The 17,845-nt window shown below is 56.6% G+C and overlaps 2 protein-coding genes across 2 annotated transcripts in view; both read right to left on the bottom strand.

Moving 5' to 3' along the window:
- GORASP1 (golgi reassembly stacking protein 1) overlaps nt 1-17,845 on the bottom strand; it is a 737,102-nt gene that overhangs the window by 38,944 nt on the left and 680,313 nt on the right. The gene's annotated exons all lie outside the window — the stretch shown is intronic.
- On the bottom strand, nt 5,433-17,675 carry CSRNP1 (cysteine and serine rich nuclear protein 1). The gene is made up of 5 exons (XM_049766402.1): nt 17,602-17,675; nt 10,356-10,606; nt 7,660-7,919; nt 6,737-7,030; nt 5,433-6,631 (listed from the first exon to the last, which is right to left on the bottom strand). The coding sequence occupies exons 2-5, from the start codon at nt 10,579-10,581 to the stop codon at nt 5,636-5,638; spliced, it is 1,776 nt and encodes a 591-aa protein (XP_049622359.1). The 5' UTR covers nt 10,582-10,606; nt 17,602-17,675; the 3' UTR covers nt 5,433-5,635.

Below are 17,845 nucleotides of genomic sequence, written 5' to 3'. Positions count from 1 at the left end.
CTGGTGGGAGTTCAGGAACCAAAGCACCAGCTTTGTTTGTACATGTTTGTACATGTGGAACATCCCAAGTTTCCACCACTACATGTGCTGTATGTGATTTTGGCATGTGGCCCCCTGCAAGCATGTGTGAAGTACCTTAGGGAACTCCCTACAAGCTCAACTACTAGAGCCCCACAAATAAAGATGCAAACTCCTTGCAACACACAGAGATACATGTTCTTGCCTGTTCTCCTTCCTGGTCCCAGGGACTGGGGACCACACTACTCATACATGCTTGCCTGGCTGGGCCCAACACTTCGGCTGTGTGTTCACACCTGCTTGTGTGGCACATCTGTAGTGCCAGCACCCCAAATGGTAGTGCTGGGACAGCAATCAAGAATGAAGGCAGGGGCCGGCGAGGTGGCACTAGAGGTAAGGTGTCTGCCTTGCAAGCGCTAGCCAAGGAATGGACCTCGGTTCAATCCCCCGGCGTCCCATATGGTCCCCCCAAGCCAGGGGCGATTTCTGAGCGCATAGCCAGGAGTAACCCCTGAGCATCAAAAACCAAAACCAAAACCAAGAATGAAGGCAGGAACCAGAGTGGCAGCCTCATACTTACAAGTCAGGCATTCCCGGGCCCTTCTTTTATTTCACACCCCGCACACCCCCGAAGGCAGAGAGATGGGGGCAAAAAAAATCCCTGAGAGCTATTTTTGTTTTGGGGTCAAGCTGGTGGTACTAAGGGCTTAGTCCTGGCTCAGCACTCATGAATTACTCCTGGTGTAGCTTGGGGGACTTTCTAGGATATCAAGGATTTAATCCAGATTGTCTGTGCGCAAGGCAAAAGCCCTACCCACTATTTTATTGCTCACGTCCCAAGTGAGAGTTTATATTATTTTGTTTTGGGGCCACATCCAGCGGTGCTCAGGGGTTGCTCCTGGCTCTGTGCTCAGAAATCGCTCCTGGCAGGTTCGGGGGACCAGATGTGGTACCAGTTATAGAACCCAAGTCCATCACGAGTTGGCTGTGTGCAAGGCAAATACCCTAGCACTGTGCTATCACTCCAGCCCCCTAGGTGAGAGGTTTTTTTTGTATTTTGTAAAATCACCCCACACGTTGTATCTATAACCCCAGGGAAACGAGTCTGATCAGGGTCCTGCATGAAATCAGGAGGTTTGAAATCAGGGTCTCGATGAAGCTGCTCAGCACCGACTGACTCCATGTTAGCCTTGTCCCTGGTGGCCAGGAGCCAGAGGCCCCTAAGCAGCTGGAGCTGGCTCTGGGCCCCAGCCTCGTGTTGGTAGAACTCATAGCAGCTTCTCAGCGGTGCCCAGGCCTTGCTCCTCTGCCTGCTTCTTGTCCAAAGGGCTGCAGCATCCAGAACAGCCGGAGGCTCCCCTCTGAACCGCCTTCCTGGCCCTCCCTGCTCCAGCTGGAGACCCCACCAGGTTGAGGATGAAACATGAATAGTCTGGCAGTCTTCTATCTGGAATATCCCCCAAGCTGCCTGCCAGAAATGTTTTTATTGAGTACAGGGACCACCCCCAGGTGGGGCAGCAATCCTGAGCCTGTCCCACCGAGGTTTACATATAAGACAATCTTTGTTTTGGGTGGAACCAAGTTGTAAACAAACAAATAAGCCAGGGATGATCTTTGTTTTGGGTAAAATAAGGTGTAAGCTAACACTTTTAGTCACCATGAGGCAGAGTTAGAAAGTTGTTGATGGCAGGCCCAGAAAGATGGCACAGTGGTAGGATGTTTGCCTTGCACGCAGCTGATTCAAACAGACAATGGTTCAAATCCTGGCATCCCATCCCATACGGTTCCCCTTGCTTGCCAGGAGTGACTTCTGAGTGCAGAGCCAGGAGTAACCCCTAAGCACCGCCGTGTATGACCCAAAAACCAAATAAAAGAAAAAAGCTGTTCATGGGGGCTGGAGTGATAGCACAGCCAGCGGTAGGGCATTAGCCAGGTTAGATCCCCAGCATCCCCTATGATCCCCCCCCCCCCACACCTACATGGCCCACCAGCCTTCCAGGAAAGATTTCTGAGCTCAGAGCCAGGAGTAACCCCTGAGGGCTGCTGAAACCTAAAAATAAAAGGTGTTTTTTTTTTTTTTTTTTTTTTTTTTTTTTTTTTGGTTTTTGGGTTACACCTGGCAGCGCTCAAGGGTTACTTCTGGCTCTATGCTCAGAAATCACTCCTGGCAGGCTCAGGGGACCATTTGGGATGTCGGGATTTGAACCACCGACCTTCTGCATGCAAGGCAAATGCATTACCTCCATGCTATCTCTCTGGCCCCAGTTTGTTTAATTTCGTAGAATATTCTTTTGTTTTTGTTTTTGTTTTTTCAGGCCACACCCGTTTGATGCTCAGGGGTTCCTCCTGGCTAACTGCTCAGAAATTGCCCCTGGCTTGGGGGACCATATGGGACGCCAGGGGATTGAACCGAGGTCGAGATCTTTCCTTGGCTAGCGCTTGCAAAGCAGACACCTTACCTCTAGCGCCACCTCGCCGGCCCCTCATAGAATATTCTAACATTCATCTCTTCGCCAGTGTTCTGTTCAGGCCACCAGTGTCACCAATTTCCCTTTGGCTCCTTCCCCATTCTTCATTACCTCCAACTCACCTCCTCCAGCCTGCCTCTATGACAGATGCTTTTCTTCTCTCCCAAGAGTTATTTTGTGCACGAAGGGCTCCCCTCTCGAGACTGGTCCTCAGGATATTGGAGCTAACGCAGCAAAGACCGCTCCTTGCTGTGCTACCCACTGGACCGGGACCCAGAAGGGAGCCTCTGTGCTTTTGGCTGAGACCAGTCCTGTAGGTGCTCCCACCACACACATTATGTCTCCCACTTCCCGTGTCCTCTCCAGATCTTCAGCAGCTTCTGTAGGTTTGGGACCAACAGGCCGCCCTTCCACCGGGCAGGAAAGAGAGTCACTACCTAAGCCTTTGCCAGAAATGCTGAGCAATGAATTCTTGGATCCCTACTTGGATGAATGAATAATGGTCATTGTTAACTGGCAAGAGAGGGAGGGAGGGAGGGAGGTCACCTTTGCTGTTCTCCCAGCTCCTCTCTTCCTGTTTTTCAGGATGGCAGTAATGGGTTTGTGGGGCCTCAGGGGAAGGAACTCTGAGGGGTCTCTCTCTCTCTCTCTCTCTCTCTCTCTCTCTCTCTCTCTCTCTCTCTCTCTCTCTCTCTCTCTCTCTCTCTCTCTCTCTCTCTCTCTCTCTCTCTCACACACACACACACACACACACACACATTCTCCCAATCTGTCTCCCTAACCGTAGCAGGAAATCTGACTTCATCTATTTGCTCCCAGATCGCAATCCAATCCTTGCCAGGGACACCCAGCAAACATTTGGAAGTTGAGTCTTTTTAAGCCTCACCCAAAACCCTCACAACTGTGCGAGCCCTGTTGCAGACTGGCTCTCACCATGAAGCACAAGACAGTCCAAACAGTATGAACTTGAAGATGACGAACACCCAGAGCAGGTGCTCAGATAGCACCCTGGCTCTCCTGGGGAGCCGACTCCTGGCTGGAGAATATTTCTGCAACATAATGCTGGTCACGCGTGGGTGGGGCTTCCTGGTGTGTCAAGGGTCTGAAATGCTTTTCCCAGGTCACTTCCACCATCCTCACGGGGAGCCCTTCTCTGGGACTCCCTTCTTGAGAAGGGTTGAGTTGAGAGGCAGTTGACTTTGTCTGCGAACGCCTTCAAGGACTGGGCACAGGTCACATATTGTGGGAAAACCTAACCTGTCTTCACTTATCTAAAAACAGAAATTCCTCCCATCCCCCCTCCCCGCCAAAGATCAAGTTGACTCTGTGGCTCCAGCCAGGGTAGCATGATTGTTAGTGATGGGAGTGACTGGCCTGCAGTTGCTTTCGATGGGCTTATTGGTGGAGGGCCCAGATCTAGGTCTGGAAGGAACTTGGGGGTGGGGATATAAGGTTTGAACTTTTCTACACAGGGGGACCCAATAAGAGGGATTTCCCAACAACAGGAGGACCACCCACCCTGGCTGTCATTGGGCTGGGCCTGAAGACCGACAGGCTGCACTGCCAGGAATAAGACTTAGGGACGGGTGACAGCCACAGCAAGGGACAGAAACGGAGAACACTGCAGGAACAGGCGCACTTCTGAAGGTGGTGCAGAATGAGCCAGATTCTGAGAGGACAGTGGCATTGCTGCCATATGGATAAAATCAGGGGACCTAGACACAGGGATCCAAATCCATCCACTTGTGTCCTTCACCCAAGACTCGAGTGATTCATCATTCCTAAGGGGCCAGTCAAACTGCCTCCTCTGGCCCCCAAACTGGCCCCCCAGGGGCATGGTGCAGCCCTCTGAGCTCCTTTGGCTGGTGGCCCGGGCTGCAGGGACAGGACAGGTTCGACAAGCCTGGCAGGTGCAGGTGGATGAGGTGCTGAGGTTCAGAGAATCCCAGGCCAGGCAGGCCCCATAGAGGCACCCCTGGAGCTCCTCTGAGTGGTCTCTGCTCTGTGAGGCCAGAGGACCCCAACACCAGGCCCCACTTGTGCCCAGGCAAGTCTCCTGCAGAGGGCAAAGGGCTCCATCCAGGCTCTCTCCACTGGCCTTCTGCACACAAGGTGTGTGGCAGTGTGGAGAGGGGCTTGTGCATGGGCCACCCCCAGCCTCAATTCTCCTTGCCCCTCCCACGGCCTCCCAGTTGTCCCTTGCAGCAGACCACACCGTCACAGCAGAATCTCTTTATTGGTACCTGGAAGCTTGGGTACAGGTGTGCCCAAGAGCATACAGGCTGGTCAGCCTCGAGGCAGGGGCAGGCCCAGAACCGGGGCTTCTTGGCACAGATGTGGAGAAAGGTGAATAAATTAGCCCCCCAGCGTGGGGAGTGGAACAGAGTCAGGGCACACAGCTCCCATTTCAGTGAAGGAAGGGTACCAAGGCCATGCATGTGTGGCCCTTGTCCTGAGCGGAGACCAGGCTTGGGGGTCTGCCCTCCTGGGCTCCTGCAGCCAGCCCTCCACGGGAGGGCCCCACCTAGCCCAGACATGGCCTTTGGGGGAAGGAACCGGCGGGCAGGCAACGGGGCTGGTCTGGGGCAGGTTTGACTACCTCAACCCTTCCCCTGCCACACCAGCCTGTTCAGCCCTACTAAGTGCCGTGCTTCGATCGGCATTAGGACAGACGCACCGAAGGCCCCCCGCCAGGGACCACAGGGGCTTTAAGACCTAGGGACCACCCTCACCCTCTGTACTACCCACCATCTGGAGGGGATGAGACTAAGCCTCCTAGTCTCCAAATAAATTATAAAAATAAATTATAGTCTTCACAGTCCAGCGGAGGATTGCAGACCCGCCTCGCTGTCTTCGGACCCAGTGTCACCACAGGGGAGGAGCCAGGTCCCCTGTTCTAAGCTGGTACCACGGGCAGGGAAAAGATCAGGCTGGGGTCAGGGGGGCTGCCAGGGGAAGAAGCCTCCCAGTCCCCTCCCCGACCAGCAGTGACAAAAGCCCTCAATCCCGAGTGTCGCATGAAAACAGGAATGCCCACACGGGTGAGTCGAGTCAGACAAGGGGAGACCATGCCAGAGGCTTCAGAGCTCCCCTCATCCAAGTAACAAAAGCAGCAACAGGGCTTGTGAGGCCGTCCGGGCCCCTCAGTCTCACACGGGCATGGGCTCCAGCAGGGATGCCAGGGCCGGCTCCTCCAGCAGCGGGTTGGTCACGAGTGGAGACAGGGTGTCGGCCGGCGGCTCCGAGAGGCCCAGGATGGATTCCAGGAAGCAGGTACTGGCATCCCCGGGAGGAGAAAAGGCCGGTGAAGGGAAGAAGGGGATCTCCAGGTGCTCTGGGCTGTGGACCCCCTTCTGAACGGTGCAGTGGGGGCCCAGACTATAGTCCGGGAGGGTCTGCAGCAGCTCGAAGGAGTCACAGGAAGACAAACTCAGGTCGACGGAGCTGCCGTGGCCAGTGGCTGAGCCGGAGAGTTCCAAGGGAGTGGTGGGAAGCCCACTTTCTCCCAGGCACTCCAGACTGCCATCTAGAAAGCAGCTGGCATCTAGGTTGGCATTTTCATCCAGGAGTCCCGCGGGGAGGTCGGAAGAGCTGTGGGCCCAGGTGCTGAGGCCCATGGGGTCAGCAGTCCCAAAGAAATCGGCTGGGTGGAAGCAGCTGAGGTTGTCCAGGTTCCCCACCCCGGCCCTGTCCTCGTCCTCCTCGTCCTCCTCCCTGCCCAGGTCCGAGTCACTGAAGCTTAGGATCCGTGCCAGACTGTCATCATCCATGCTGGGCTGGAGGCCAGAGCCGGGGCCAGGCAGGGCTGGGTGCGTGGGGCCGCCGTGGACCTCGCTCGAGCCCGACTCGGAGGACGAGGCAGTTGTGTCACTGCTGCAGCTGCTGCTGCTGTCTCCCAGCTCGCTGCTGACAGGTGGCTTGGCCAGCGAGAAAGTGGAGGCCAGGGCCTGCTCCCCGGGGCTGGCTGGGGCAGCCTGCATCACGGCCTCCTGCTCTTGGAGGCTCTCGGCCCCTTGCTCCAGCTGCAGGCGGGTGAGGGTATGGATGAAGTGGGTCTGGACCCGAGCCTGGTTGAACTCCACCCGGCCCTCGGGGTTCTCGCAGCCCTCCTTGCAGCAGCCACAGGGGAAGGCTGTGTGGTCCATCTGTGGAGGAAGAGGGGGTGGGCAGGAGTTAGGGAAAGCTGGAGAGGGGAGGCCGACCCCGCCTCCCCAGCTCAGGCTCCTTCACCAGGTCCCCTACCCCCTTACCTGGCATTTGATGCCCGCCAGGCTGCAGCTGCAAGTCTCGGGGTCACAGATCATGTCGCAGCGGCAGCCACAGTCCTCCCGAGACTGGCGCAGTGCCTGCAGCTCCTGCTTCTCCTCCCGGTCGATCCACTGCACGCCCGCAGCTCGGAGCAGCGCTCGCCGCTTGCGGGCCGGGTAGGGTTGCAGGCAGGTCATTTCCTCCAGCCGGCCACCTGCCATGGCCACAGCCAAGTCGTCCTCCACGGAGGCGTCATCGATGGCCTCTGCCGTCAGGGGCACCTTGGCATCTGCCTGCTGCTGTGCAGGGGGTGAGAGGAGGTGTCAGAAGCGAGCAGGCACAGATGGGATCTGAGTGCCAGCAAGTCACCTGACTGCCCCAGCGAGTGCAAGCTGGGCTGGGTCCTGTGCATACCACGGTCCCAGCCACAGCCAAGGACATTGTCCTGGGGCGTTTACAAAGAGATTTCCTAACCAAGTCCCTCCCAAGTTTTTGACCACCCCCCTTTCTCCTAAGCGGTTTTATTGGAAAAGCTGGTCCATAGCCCGCTTGGTTTTTTCATTTGTCTGTTTGTTTGGTTTGGGGGCCACACCCGCAGCACTCAGGGGTTAATCCTGACTCTGCACTCAGAAATCGCTCCTGGCAGGCTCCAGGGATCCTATGGGATGCTGGGTATTGAACCTGGGTCAGTCACGGGTCAGCAGCTTGCAAGGCAAACGCCCTACCGCTTGTGCTATCGTTCCGGCCCTCAGCCCACTTGGGACACTGCAGATAACCATAAGGCAGCCCCCAACTTCCCCTCCTGTCTTCTTTCTCCACAAACAGGAGGAGCAAAGCTGTGCCTGGTGCCCATTGTCCCCAAGCACTCAAGAAGAGGGCTGTCGAAGATGCAAACGGGCAGGACCACGGACCAGGGTCCCCTTACCTGCCATCTGAGTGTCTCCAGCTTCTCCTCCTTCAGACGGAGGCGGAGCTTCTCCTGCCGTGCTCGAGCTTGCTCCTGAGTGAACTCAGCCATGGAGAAGTGGTGGCAGGCACTGTGGCGAGGGGCCATCCCCAGGGTGCAGCCTCCACGGCTGGGCACGCTGGTGAAGCCCTGGCACCGGCTGAAGTAGAAGACGGTGATGCCGTCGAAAGTGACGCGGCCAGGGCGCTTGCAGGAAGTCCGCTTCAGGATGGATGGAGCTGGATGGCGGTGAGAGGTAGGGGGACAAGCATCACTTCTCTGGGGGAAGGCAGCCAGACTCCCCCCCACCCCAGGAGCTGATGCTGAATCTTCTTGCCCCTCTTGCTCTCACCCCCACCTCCAAGAAACATGGCTGTTTTCTTGGGACCAGCCAAGAGCTAGTAAAACCCAACACCACACCTATGTCAACACTGGGTAATTGTTATTTACCCGCGAAGGCAGCACACTGGTAAGATTAAACATCTCGCTCATCTTTATTAGGCAGTGCAGGGCCCCTGGACAGTTTTCCACCCTGTTCACAATTGATGGGTAGGCGTTCTTGCTGTATTAGAGCTGTGGACTGTCTGTCTCCCTTCTCTGTGCAAACATGTCAGCCTTTTGTTCTTGCTTACAGCATTTTATTAAATAACTTCTAAGGTTTATGTAATCCAAGATCCACCCGTCATTCCACTCTAGCTTTCACACTGTGCAGCAGGCTTTCCTTGATAGCCCTCCTTTCTGTGTTGGGATCGAATCAAAAGGAGCCACCGGAAAAATAGTTGAATATCGGCGATCCCAGGTATTTCAACTTGAGGGTGCTAATTTGGGCCCCAACTCACTCCCTGAGGGAATTCCCTCCTAGAGGATTCTCCTCTTAGACTCACTGGAATTGGCCCTCTGTAAGTAGTGGCCATTTGCTGATCATAATCTACTATACAGAATGTTTGTTCTCTTTGCTAATAACTCTTGTGCCTTGTGCTTCTTGGATGCACTAACCATCCACTGGGACAGACAGCATCCTCACCTAACTCTTACTTTGTCTGCTTGTTTTGGGGCCACACCCAGCAATGCTCGGGGGTTCTTCCTTGGCTCTACACTCAGGAAATCACTTCTGGCTATGTGAAAGTCCATATGGGACGCTGGCGTTCGAACCTGGATCAGCCTCTATGCAAGGCCAGTGTCCGACCTACTCTGCCATCACTCTGGCTCCTGCTTCATCTAGTTCTTGATGGTCAAGATTCTAGCATTTTCTCATTAATCATAATTTCCACTTTAGGGCAGAGATTTTTTTAACCCCTTAAAGGTAGAATCATAGATAATTATCCTGACTGGACTTTAAAATATTAAGCCTTTTTTGTGGGGGACACGCTCAGGGGTCACTCCAGGCACAGAAATTACTCCTGGTGGAATTGGGGCACCATATGGGATGCCAGGAATAGAAGTTAATCAGTCGAGAGCAAGGCAAATGCCCTATTATTGATCCAGCCCCAAGCCATTGTTGTATTTGCAGCTAGCCCACAACGATTTAGTCAAAACTATCACTAATTTTTTTTTTTTTGGGTTTTGGGGCTACACCTGGTGATGCTCAGGGGTTACTCCTGGCTATGCACTCAGAAATCACTCCTGGCTTGAGGACAGAGAGATAGCACAGAGGTAAGGCATTTGCCTTGCAAGCTGCTGATCCATGACCAAAGGTGATTCGAATCCCGGCATCCCATATGGTCCTCTGTGCCTACCAGGAGTAACCCCTGAGCATCGCCGAGTGTGGCCCAAATAACAAAACAGAAATCACTCCTGGCTTGGGGGACCATATGGGATGCGAGGGATTGAACCGTGGTCCATCCTAGGCTAGCATGGGCAAGGTAGACGCTTATCGTTTGCGCCACCACTCTGGCCCTTATCACCATTTTTAATACACAATGCATGGAAAAGCACAATGTCCATAAACACTGAATCTGGAGCACTAGTTTGTCACGAGGGGGAGGATTATTGTGGGAAAAAACCAGCTAACAAGCTGGTGGGGCTGGTGGGGAGTATCAAAATAAGGCTGAGGAGCAATGCTCTCGGCCTTCTGTCAGTCTGGCATCAAACAATTGGGAATATTGTCTAGGCCAAGACCTGTTCATGTAGGCAAAGCCAAACCCCATTTGGACAGGAGAGGGGCCGGCTCTCCAGGCCCCCAGGAGTTCAGTGCATGCTGGGAAAGAAAAGTAGAGTGGAAGGGTGTGGCCAGAGTGGAAAGACCTCTCCCAAGGGCCATCCTGAACATATGACCTGTGAACAGGGCATCGCCGGGTCATGGGTGTTGAGTCCAAAGTTGCCACTGTTATTAGGGGAAGTGGTCGAGGAGGAAACCAATAATAAAGCCACAAGACAAGGGGCTGAAGAGACAGCACAGGGCTAGGGCATTTGCCTTGCATGTGGCAGACCCAGGACCCAGTTCTCTTCCCAGCATCCCATATGGTCCCCCAGCCCGCCAGGGGCGATTTCTAAGTGCAAAAGCCAGGAGTGACCCCTGAGCGCCACTGGCTGTGGCCCAGAAACCAACCAACCAATCAATCAATAAAGTAAGTTAAAAAAAAAAAAAGCCACAGGACCCCCCCCCCCTCATCTGCCCCAGGGATCTTTCTAGCTCGTCTTCAGGAGCGAAGGGGGATACAAAGGGGGATACTCACGGGTGAAACTTTGTGGGCCACAGATGTCATGGACAGGTAGGGGCACTTGAAAATCCCAGGGGTCCTCCTGGTCTGAGTCCCAGGCCAGGGGCACTAAGGAGGTTGGGGAGCAGGAGCGAGAGTGGCTGCCGGAGGAGCAGAGTGAGGAGGAGGAGGAGGAGGAGGAACAGAAGGAGGAGGAGTCTTCATCCAACTGGTCAAACTTCCTCTTCAGCAGCCCGGCCATGATGTGGAGGGCAGGGGGTCTGAACCTGCAGTGGGGAAAGGTGCTCAGCAGCTGTCCCCCATCTTTCTTTCTCCCCCTCCCTCCACTTTCCCCACTGAGGTGGGCTCATAGACCCACCATCTTCCTGTTCCCATCCCCCACTCATCCCACACCACCACCACCTCCCAGACCAGGCAGGAGATGCCATCCGTGTCTTTCTCTCTGTTCCAGGTAACTTCTGGCGTCAGAGTGGCCAGAGGCTAGGCCAGGTTCCTCTGCACAGACATGGCAGCCAGTTCCCAAATCTCCTGCCTGCCTGGCCTACCCCACCCACTCCCAAAGCTCTCCCAGGACAACTCCTCCAGCCACCTCCACGGCCGCCGCACACCCAGACTGCCAGATGGACCGCCAGACCCCTGGCCCGTGTCACTCCCCTACAGGAATCCTGGGCTGACTCACTGGGCTGGGTGATTCACACTGCTTGCATCTGTGCCTGTGTGTGTGGAGCGCTGCACAGCCCCACACTGAGAGAGAGAGGCACAGCTTCCTCCGGGCGCCTCCTCCACACCTCCCTGCACACCCCCAGCGACACAGAGAAAGAGAGAGAGGGGGGGGGGCTCGCTCTGACCTGAGCTGAACGCCACACAGCACTGTGGGAAAGGACCTGGCTTTCATCTGGGCCTGGTCCCCATTTCAGGCCTCCTTCCTCCCCCATGAAGGAGCACCAGACTTTCCCTCAGAAAACCCCTACCCAGAAGTCCCCTGCCTCCAGGGAACCGGAGGAACCAGGGCTTTCGAGGCTCTAAGTGGCTATAACACCCCCCCCCCAAAAAAAAAAAAACTGATCTTAAAACCCAGCCATAGCTGGAAGGGGCTAACCCTGCCTGCCTACTCCAAGGAACTTCTGATGGAAATAACCGGCCAAGAAGGCCTCATATCCTCTGGTTGGAGGAGAGGATGGGGAGCAGGCCACCGCAGGCATACTACAGCCCACCCCCTCAAGGGCCAAGTACACCCTTTCACCCTTATAGCAGCAAGGGAATCAGTCCCCCCACAACCTTCAAAGCAACAAATTGGGGACTCAAGCCCCTTCCAGCGAATGCCTTGGTAAGAACAGCCAGCCTAAGAGCTGAGCACAGTGACCTCCATTCCTCTGCTGGTTCTGTGGCTGGGCCCCCCAAAAGGAAAGGGAACTGATGCAGAGCCCCAGTGCGGTGCTGGGGATCCCCTCCCCCCCAGCCATCACAGGAAACAAGTGAGAACAGGAAAAACCACCCAGAAGGCTCTGAGAGCCTCCAGACTCAGGTGTCCTTTCCAACCTGTCCCTACCCCCTACCCCCCAATATGGCTCGCTTACCACAGGACCCCAGAACCCTGGATGTCCTCAAGGAGGGAGTGAATGCTAGCAGCCCTGGCCTCCAAGAGCGACCAGCTGGGGAAAATGCATCTCAGCACAGCCCCTTACAGGCAGGGAACCACCCCCCTTTCCCTGTCACCCCTCCTTGTGTGTATGCAGGGCTGGCTTTGGGGGTAGGGCTGGGGGAAGAGCAGGCACAGGTGTTTCCGGGGGCTTCTGAGCGGGTAGTTTCTAGGCTTAGCACCCCCTTCCCAGGGTCCAACCACAAACAAAAACAAGCCAGCTTCCAGCTGACCTGCAAGCCATCCGCGGAGGAGATGGGGGTGTGGGGGGCCGGTGACCCAGAGCTGGGGTGCAGACATGGAGACATGCAGATACACTTGAATTGGAACAAGCCCTGCCCCCCCCCCATCTTATCACTGTCGCAGGCCTGTTGGGAGACTCATCCTCTCCCACATTTTAGACCCAAGTATAAGATGCTCCAAGCAGCCCAGATCACCTGTCATGGTCTGTGAGACCCCCAACCCCCCCCCCCATCGCTCATAGGGTTGTTCTCCCGGCCTGTCCCTTAGAAACCAAACTCCAGAAGCCCCAAATTGAACCCCTGTCTGTCCCCCACCCCCACCCCCTGCCATCTGTTCCTCTTCCTGTGTTCCCTATCTTAGTAACAGTATTGCCACCCACCCAGCTACTCGGGCCAGAAATCTGCAGGCTCCGTCCACTCCTTCCTTCCGGGACCTGAGCCAGCCGGCCAGCCACAGCCAGGCACCCAGGCCGGGCCCTGGAGGTTCACTCTCAGGCCATGAGCACAAGTGGCCACACACACAAGCGGTAGACCCACTCTGCACCCTGATGGCCCATCACACAGGGAACCTGACTCGGCTCCCCAGGGGCTGAGTTCTTAGAACAGCGACAAGTGGCCTTCTGCTTGTGGAAAGGAAAATGGACGTTTGGACACACAGGGCAGATGCTCCTGCAAGCACGCCGAGTGGAAGGCACCAGGCCCAGGAACAAACACACATTCTTGTATCAAACAGTGCAGTTCAAGCAAGGCAAACCCAACAGTGAGGGGACGTACAAGACAGAGTAGTGGTTGGGGGGCAAGGAAGAGATTGGAAGTCTGAGGAATCTGGAGTGGGGTGAAGGGACCAAGGCGCAGGATCTGAAAATATTTTATGTTGATCTTTGGGTGTCCAAAACTAGAAATTCCCCAATATGATGCAAATAGTTTTGTTTGTTTGTTTGTTTTGGGGTCACACCTGGCATCACTCAAGGGTTGCTTTTGGCTCTGCACTCAGAAATCGCTCCTGGCAGACTTGGGGGGACCATATGGGATGCTGGGAACTGAACCCGGGTCCGGCCCGGGTCAGCTGCGTGCAAAGCAAACTTCCTGTCACTGTGCTATGCAGATGAAACAGTTTATGCACTTGATCTAAAGCACTCGATTTCAAGTTCATGACCCTTAAACCTGCTAGGACCCATCTTCTGCTCTGCCCTTTCCCACACCCGATCTCTACTGGGCAGCCAGGTATGGGCTTATTAAACCAACTCACCCAACACAGCCATGTGCGGACTCAGAGAAAGCCTGCCCTCAAGATCCAGTCCAGCTTTCCAGGAGCAGCGAATGCAGGCCTAGCTCAGCCTCCTCCAAACACCACAAGGCCCTCTCCACCCCCCTCACTCCAGCTGAACTGGCAGATCTCCTGCTGGCCCAGACCTGCTCACCTCCTGGCCTTTGGACAAGCTGGAACCCAGCCCACCTCCCCATAGAAGCTGGCCCCACCCTTAAGCCCTTACCATTACTGCATCTGTCCCCACAGATGTCCCCCATAACAATGCTTGACCTTAAAAAATCCTGATCCTGAGCTTGAGCAATAGCACAGCGGGTAAGGGTGCTGGCCTTGCACGTGGCTGATCCAAACCCGACCCCCAGCATCCCATATGGCCCCTTGAGCCCACCAGGAGCAAATCCCAGACGGAGAACCCCCCCGAACACCTCCGGGTGGCCCAAATCACAAAACAAAACAAAATTCCTGATCTTGGGAACGGAGAGATAGTATAGTAGGAAAGGTGCTTGCCTGGCAGGTGACAGACCTGGCTTCAATCCCCAGCACTCCAGGGGAATCCCTAGATTTCCTGCCAGGAGTGACCCCTGAACACAAGTCAGGTATGACCCCAAAGAAACGAACCAAAGACTTGATCCTGTGTGGTCTTCCTGGGCTCAGCACCCTCAAGCCAGGATGAGGGTCTCAGCCCTTTACTAAGACTTAAGGGGGGTAAGATGTCCGCTCCCCAGTCTGCACCATGGACCATGGGCCAAAAAAAAAAATCTGGCTGATTTTTTGATAGGATTTGAACTCACACTCAGGGGTGGGGGTGGGTGCTGAGGTATCACTCCTGGCGAGGCTCTTAGGACAGTAAGTGATGCCAGGGAGCGAAATGATGCAATAAACACTCTACCCACTGAGCTATCTTTCTGCCCTTACACCAGAGAGCGGGAAAGAGAAGGGACCCAGGGCCCGGAGAGATAGCACAGCGGCGTTTGCTTTGCAAGCAGCCGATCCAGGACCAAAGGTGGTTGGTTCGAATCCCGGTGTCCCATAGGGTCCCCCGTGCCTGCCAGGAGCTATTTCTGAGCAGACAGCCAGGAGTAACCCCTGAGCACCACTGGGTGTGGCCCAAAAACCAAAAAAAAAAAAAAAAAAAGAAAAAAAGAGAAGGGACCCAGAAGAGGGAAGGGGGAACCTGAGGCTGTGGGCAGGTGGGGTCATGGGCAGAAAGATCCCTGTTCCCCCAGAGAAGTGTCAGAAAATGGGCTCTGCCAAACCCCTTGGCTGCACCTACTAGGAGGTAACTGCAGATTGGAGGCTGGGTGGGGGCCAGGCGGGGTCCCCTAGAAGCCTGACCTCAAGAGGAGCCATAGCAGGGTGTGACTATCTGGACAGGAATGAGAAATTCTGCCCCAGGCGTGGGGAAAGGCGGACAGGACAGAACAGGACAGGACAGCAGAGAGAGAGCCCCAGGATTCCAGGGAAGACAGTCCGTCCCATCTGGGAAATCCAGAAGAGGAAGAGGCAGAGGATGAGGCAGGAGGATAAAAGCCAGAGATGACAAGAGGCCGCGCCAGAAAGGGGAATGAAAGATCGTGAAAGCGTCCAAGGAAAAGTGTCAGACAGTGAGTCAGAGGGTGGGGGGAGGGGGCTCCCCAGGAATCAAGATCCCAGCCATGGCTCGGTTCCCAGGGCGAGCACAGCCCCCCCTCCTGGGGTCCTGAGGAAGGAAAAAGCAATTCCCAGGAGCTGGCTCAGACAGAAACACCACACCCCCAAGCAGCCCTGGAGCCGGGCCCTGAGTCAGAGAACCAGGCTCCTTCCGGGATCTGGGGGGGGGGGGGGAAATCAGCAGCTATCACTCCAGCCACTGAGCCAGGCAAGCTTGCCATCTTCTACCTACTCCATAAAGGCGGTGATGGGGGCCCCTCAACGGCCAGGAACACACAAAAGGCCTGCTGGGGAGGGGAGGTGACAGATCTCCCTGACTCCTCTGCAAAGCCCAGCAGCCCCCAGCTCAAGCTGGTACTGGAGAGGGGGCACCTTCGCCTCCAGCCAACCCTCCTCCTGGAATCTGGAGAATGTGTCCTTTAACCTCAGAGCCCCAGGCTGTGGCCAGGCGGAGGAGGTCAGTTCCCCCCAATACTTGGGTCACATGATTTCCCCCCTTGGGAGAGGAAGTGGGGGCACCGAGTCCTCCTCCGGCCTCTCAGTGGGACTGGCTGTCCGAGAGGAGAGGAGAGGCGTGGACAGGCCCGAGGGAGCACACAGCGGCCTTGGCACGCCCCACCCCCGTCCTGACGCCACCAGGGCACACAGTTGCCCTGACTTGGCCCCCAGGGGCCTGGCACTGGGTGGGTGCCAAGGGCCGGGCTGGTCCATGGGGCAATTGTTTCTGCAGAAGGGAAATTGCACCTGAAGGGAACTGCTTCTTCCCCGGCTCACAGGCCTGGCCTTCACTCTCGTTCGTTCCTTCATTCATTCATTCCTTCAACAAATGCTTATTAGGTCGATGACAGGCCCAGCATTGTGCCAAGGCCTGAAGAAGGCAGGCAGGGCTCAGGCCAGCCACCAGTGAGCGGGACAGGGAGGAGGAAGGTCCAGCTAGAGGCTGGGGGCCAGCAGGCAGGTTTCCCCCAGGAAGGGAGGGCAGGCAGGCAGGCAGGCAGGCGGGAGGAGGTACCCGGAGCGGGCGAAGCCAGAGTAGGGGGTGGGTGGGAGGGTCATCCGGACAGGGCTGGCCAGAGCAGGGCCAGGGTGGGGCACCCAGGCTCCAGGCCCGAGGGCACAGGAAGCCAAAGGGAGGGTGTCAGGAGGGAGGGGCAGGGACAGATTTGCATTTTAAAAAGATGGCTCAGCACCCGCAGGAGAGCAAGGGGGTGTGACGAGGGTAGGACGAGTGAGTGGCTCGGGCTGGGTGAGAGATGACTGCGCAGCAGGGCCCCAGGACTACAGGGGATGGCCCCAAGTGGAGAGGGCAGCGAGGCCAAGTGGGCGCATTTGGGGGCGAAGCGATGATGAGCTTCCTGGCTCCTGTGGGTGTGGGTCGGTCATGCTGCAGAGTTGGAGTGGAGTGCCAGGGGGAGTCAGGGAGGGATGTGTGTGTGTCTGTCTTGGGATGCCTGAGTGTGGGAGTGTGTGTGTTGGGAGGAGGCCCTCGAGGAGGGGAAACTGAGGACAGGGAGGGAGGAAGAATGTGTGGGGCAAAGCCTGGCTTAAGTGTGTGTGTGTGTGTGTGTGTGTGTTGTCTCGGGATGTCTAAGTATGAGCTGTGCTTGTGTGTGTGTGTGTGTGTCTGTGTATGTGTGTGTCTGTCTTTTGGTCTGTCTTGGGATATCTAAGTATGTGTGTGTCTGTCTTGGGATGCCAAAGTGTGGGCTGAGTTTGTGTGCTTGTGTGTGTGTCTGTCTGTTGGTCTGTCTTGGGTTGCCTAAATGTGGGCCGTGTGTGTGTGTGTGTGTGTGTGTGTGTGTGTGTGTCTGTCTGTCTGTCTATCTTGGGACGCCTGTGTGTGTCTGTCTGTCTGTCTTGGGTTGCCTAAATGTGGGTCGTGTGTGTGTGTGTGTGTGTGTGTGTGTGTGTGTGTCCGTCTGTCTTGGGAAGTGTGTGTGTGTCTGTCTCATGATGTCGAAGTGTGGGTTAGGTGTGTGTGTGTGTGTGTGTCTGTCTTGGGATGCCAAAGTGTAGGCTGTGTGCGTGTGTGGTGTGTGTGTGTGTGTGTGTCTGTCTGTCTGTCTGTCTGTCTCATGATGTCGAAGTGTGGGTTAGGTGTGTGTGTGTGTGTGTGTGTCCGGGAGGAAGAGCCCCCCCAGGGAGGGGGAAACTGAGGCAGGGAGGGCGGGCGGGGGGAGGAGGCGGAGGCGGAGCGCGCCGGCTTCCGAGCGGCGGCGGGTCCCCCAGTGACTCACTCCGTCAGCGGCGCCTCCTCGGGGTGCCCGAGCCCGAGCCTGGGCCGGTGCCTGACGGCGCCGGTGCTCCCGACCCCACCCCCGGGGTGTCCCCGCGCCCGGCCCCGACGGCTGTCACCCGCCCCGGGAACTAACTCGGGCAAAGTTTGGGCCGATCGCAGGGGGAACCCGGCCCGGCCCCGGAGCCCCCACGACCCGGCGAGACGACGCGCGATCGGCGGCTCACCTGCGCTCCGGGCGATCGGGGGGATCCAGCGAGCCGATCCGCGGCCCGGCGCGACGCGGCCCCGCAGCTCCGCCAGCGGCCGCTCCGGCCCCGCCGCCCCGAGCTCCGCTCTGCGCGTCCGGCCGCCGCGGCCGCGGGAGACACCCCGAGGCCACGCCCACCGCAGCCGGGCCACGCCCCACTGGCACGCCCCCGCAGCCGGAAAACGCCCAAACTCGGGCTGACGTCGCTAGGGGCCACGCCC

Source organism: Suncus etruscus, chromosome 20 (genome assembly GCF_024139225.1).
Source record: "Suncus etruscus isolate mSunEtr1 chromosome 20, mSunEtr1.pri.cur, whole genome shotgun sequence".
In the NCBI taxonomy this organism is placed as follows: domain Eukaryota; kingdom Metazoa; phylum Chordata; class Mammalia; order Eulipotyphla; family Soricidae; genus Suncus; species Suncus etruscus.
Note: the sequence above shows the minus strand (reverse complement) of the source record. Positions and strands in the feature narration are given on the sequence as shown.

Excerpts from the sequence above, each read along its gene's own strand:
- CSRNP1 (XM_049766402.1), bottom strand. The coding sequence starts at position 10,581 with ATGGCCGGGCTGCTGAAGAGGAAGTTTGACCAGTTGGATGAAGACTCC. Across the intron at positions 7,031-7,659 it reads TGGAGACACTCAGATGGCAG|CAGGCAGATGCCAAGGTGCC; the intron begins GTAAGGGGACCC and ends CCTGCACAGCAG. Across the intron at positions 6,632-6,736 it reads TGGCGGGCATCAAATGCCAG|ATGGACCACACAGCCTTCCC; the intron begins GTAAGGGGGTAG and ends CTTCCTCCACAG.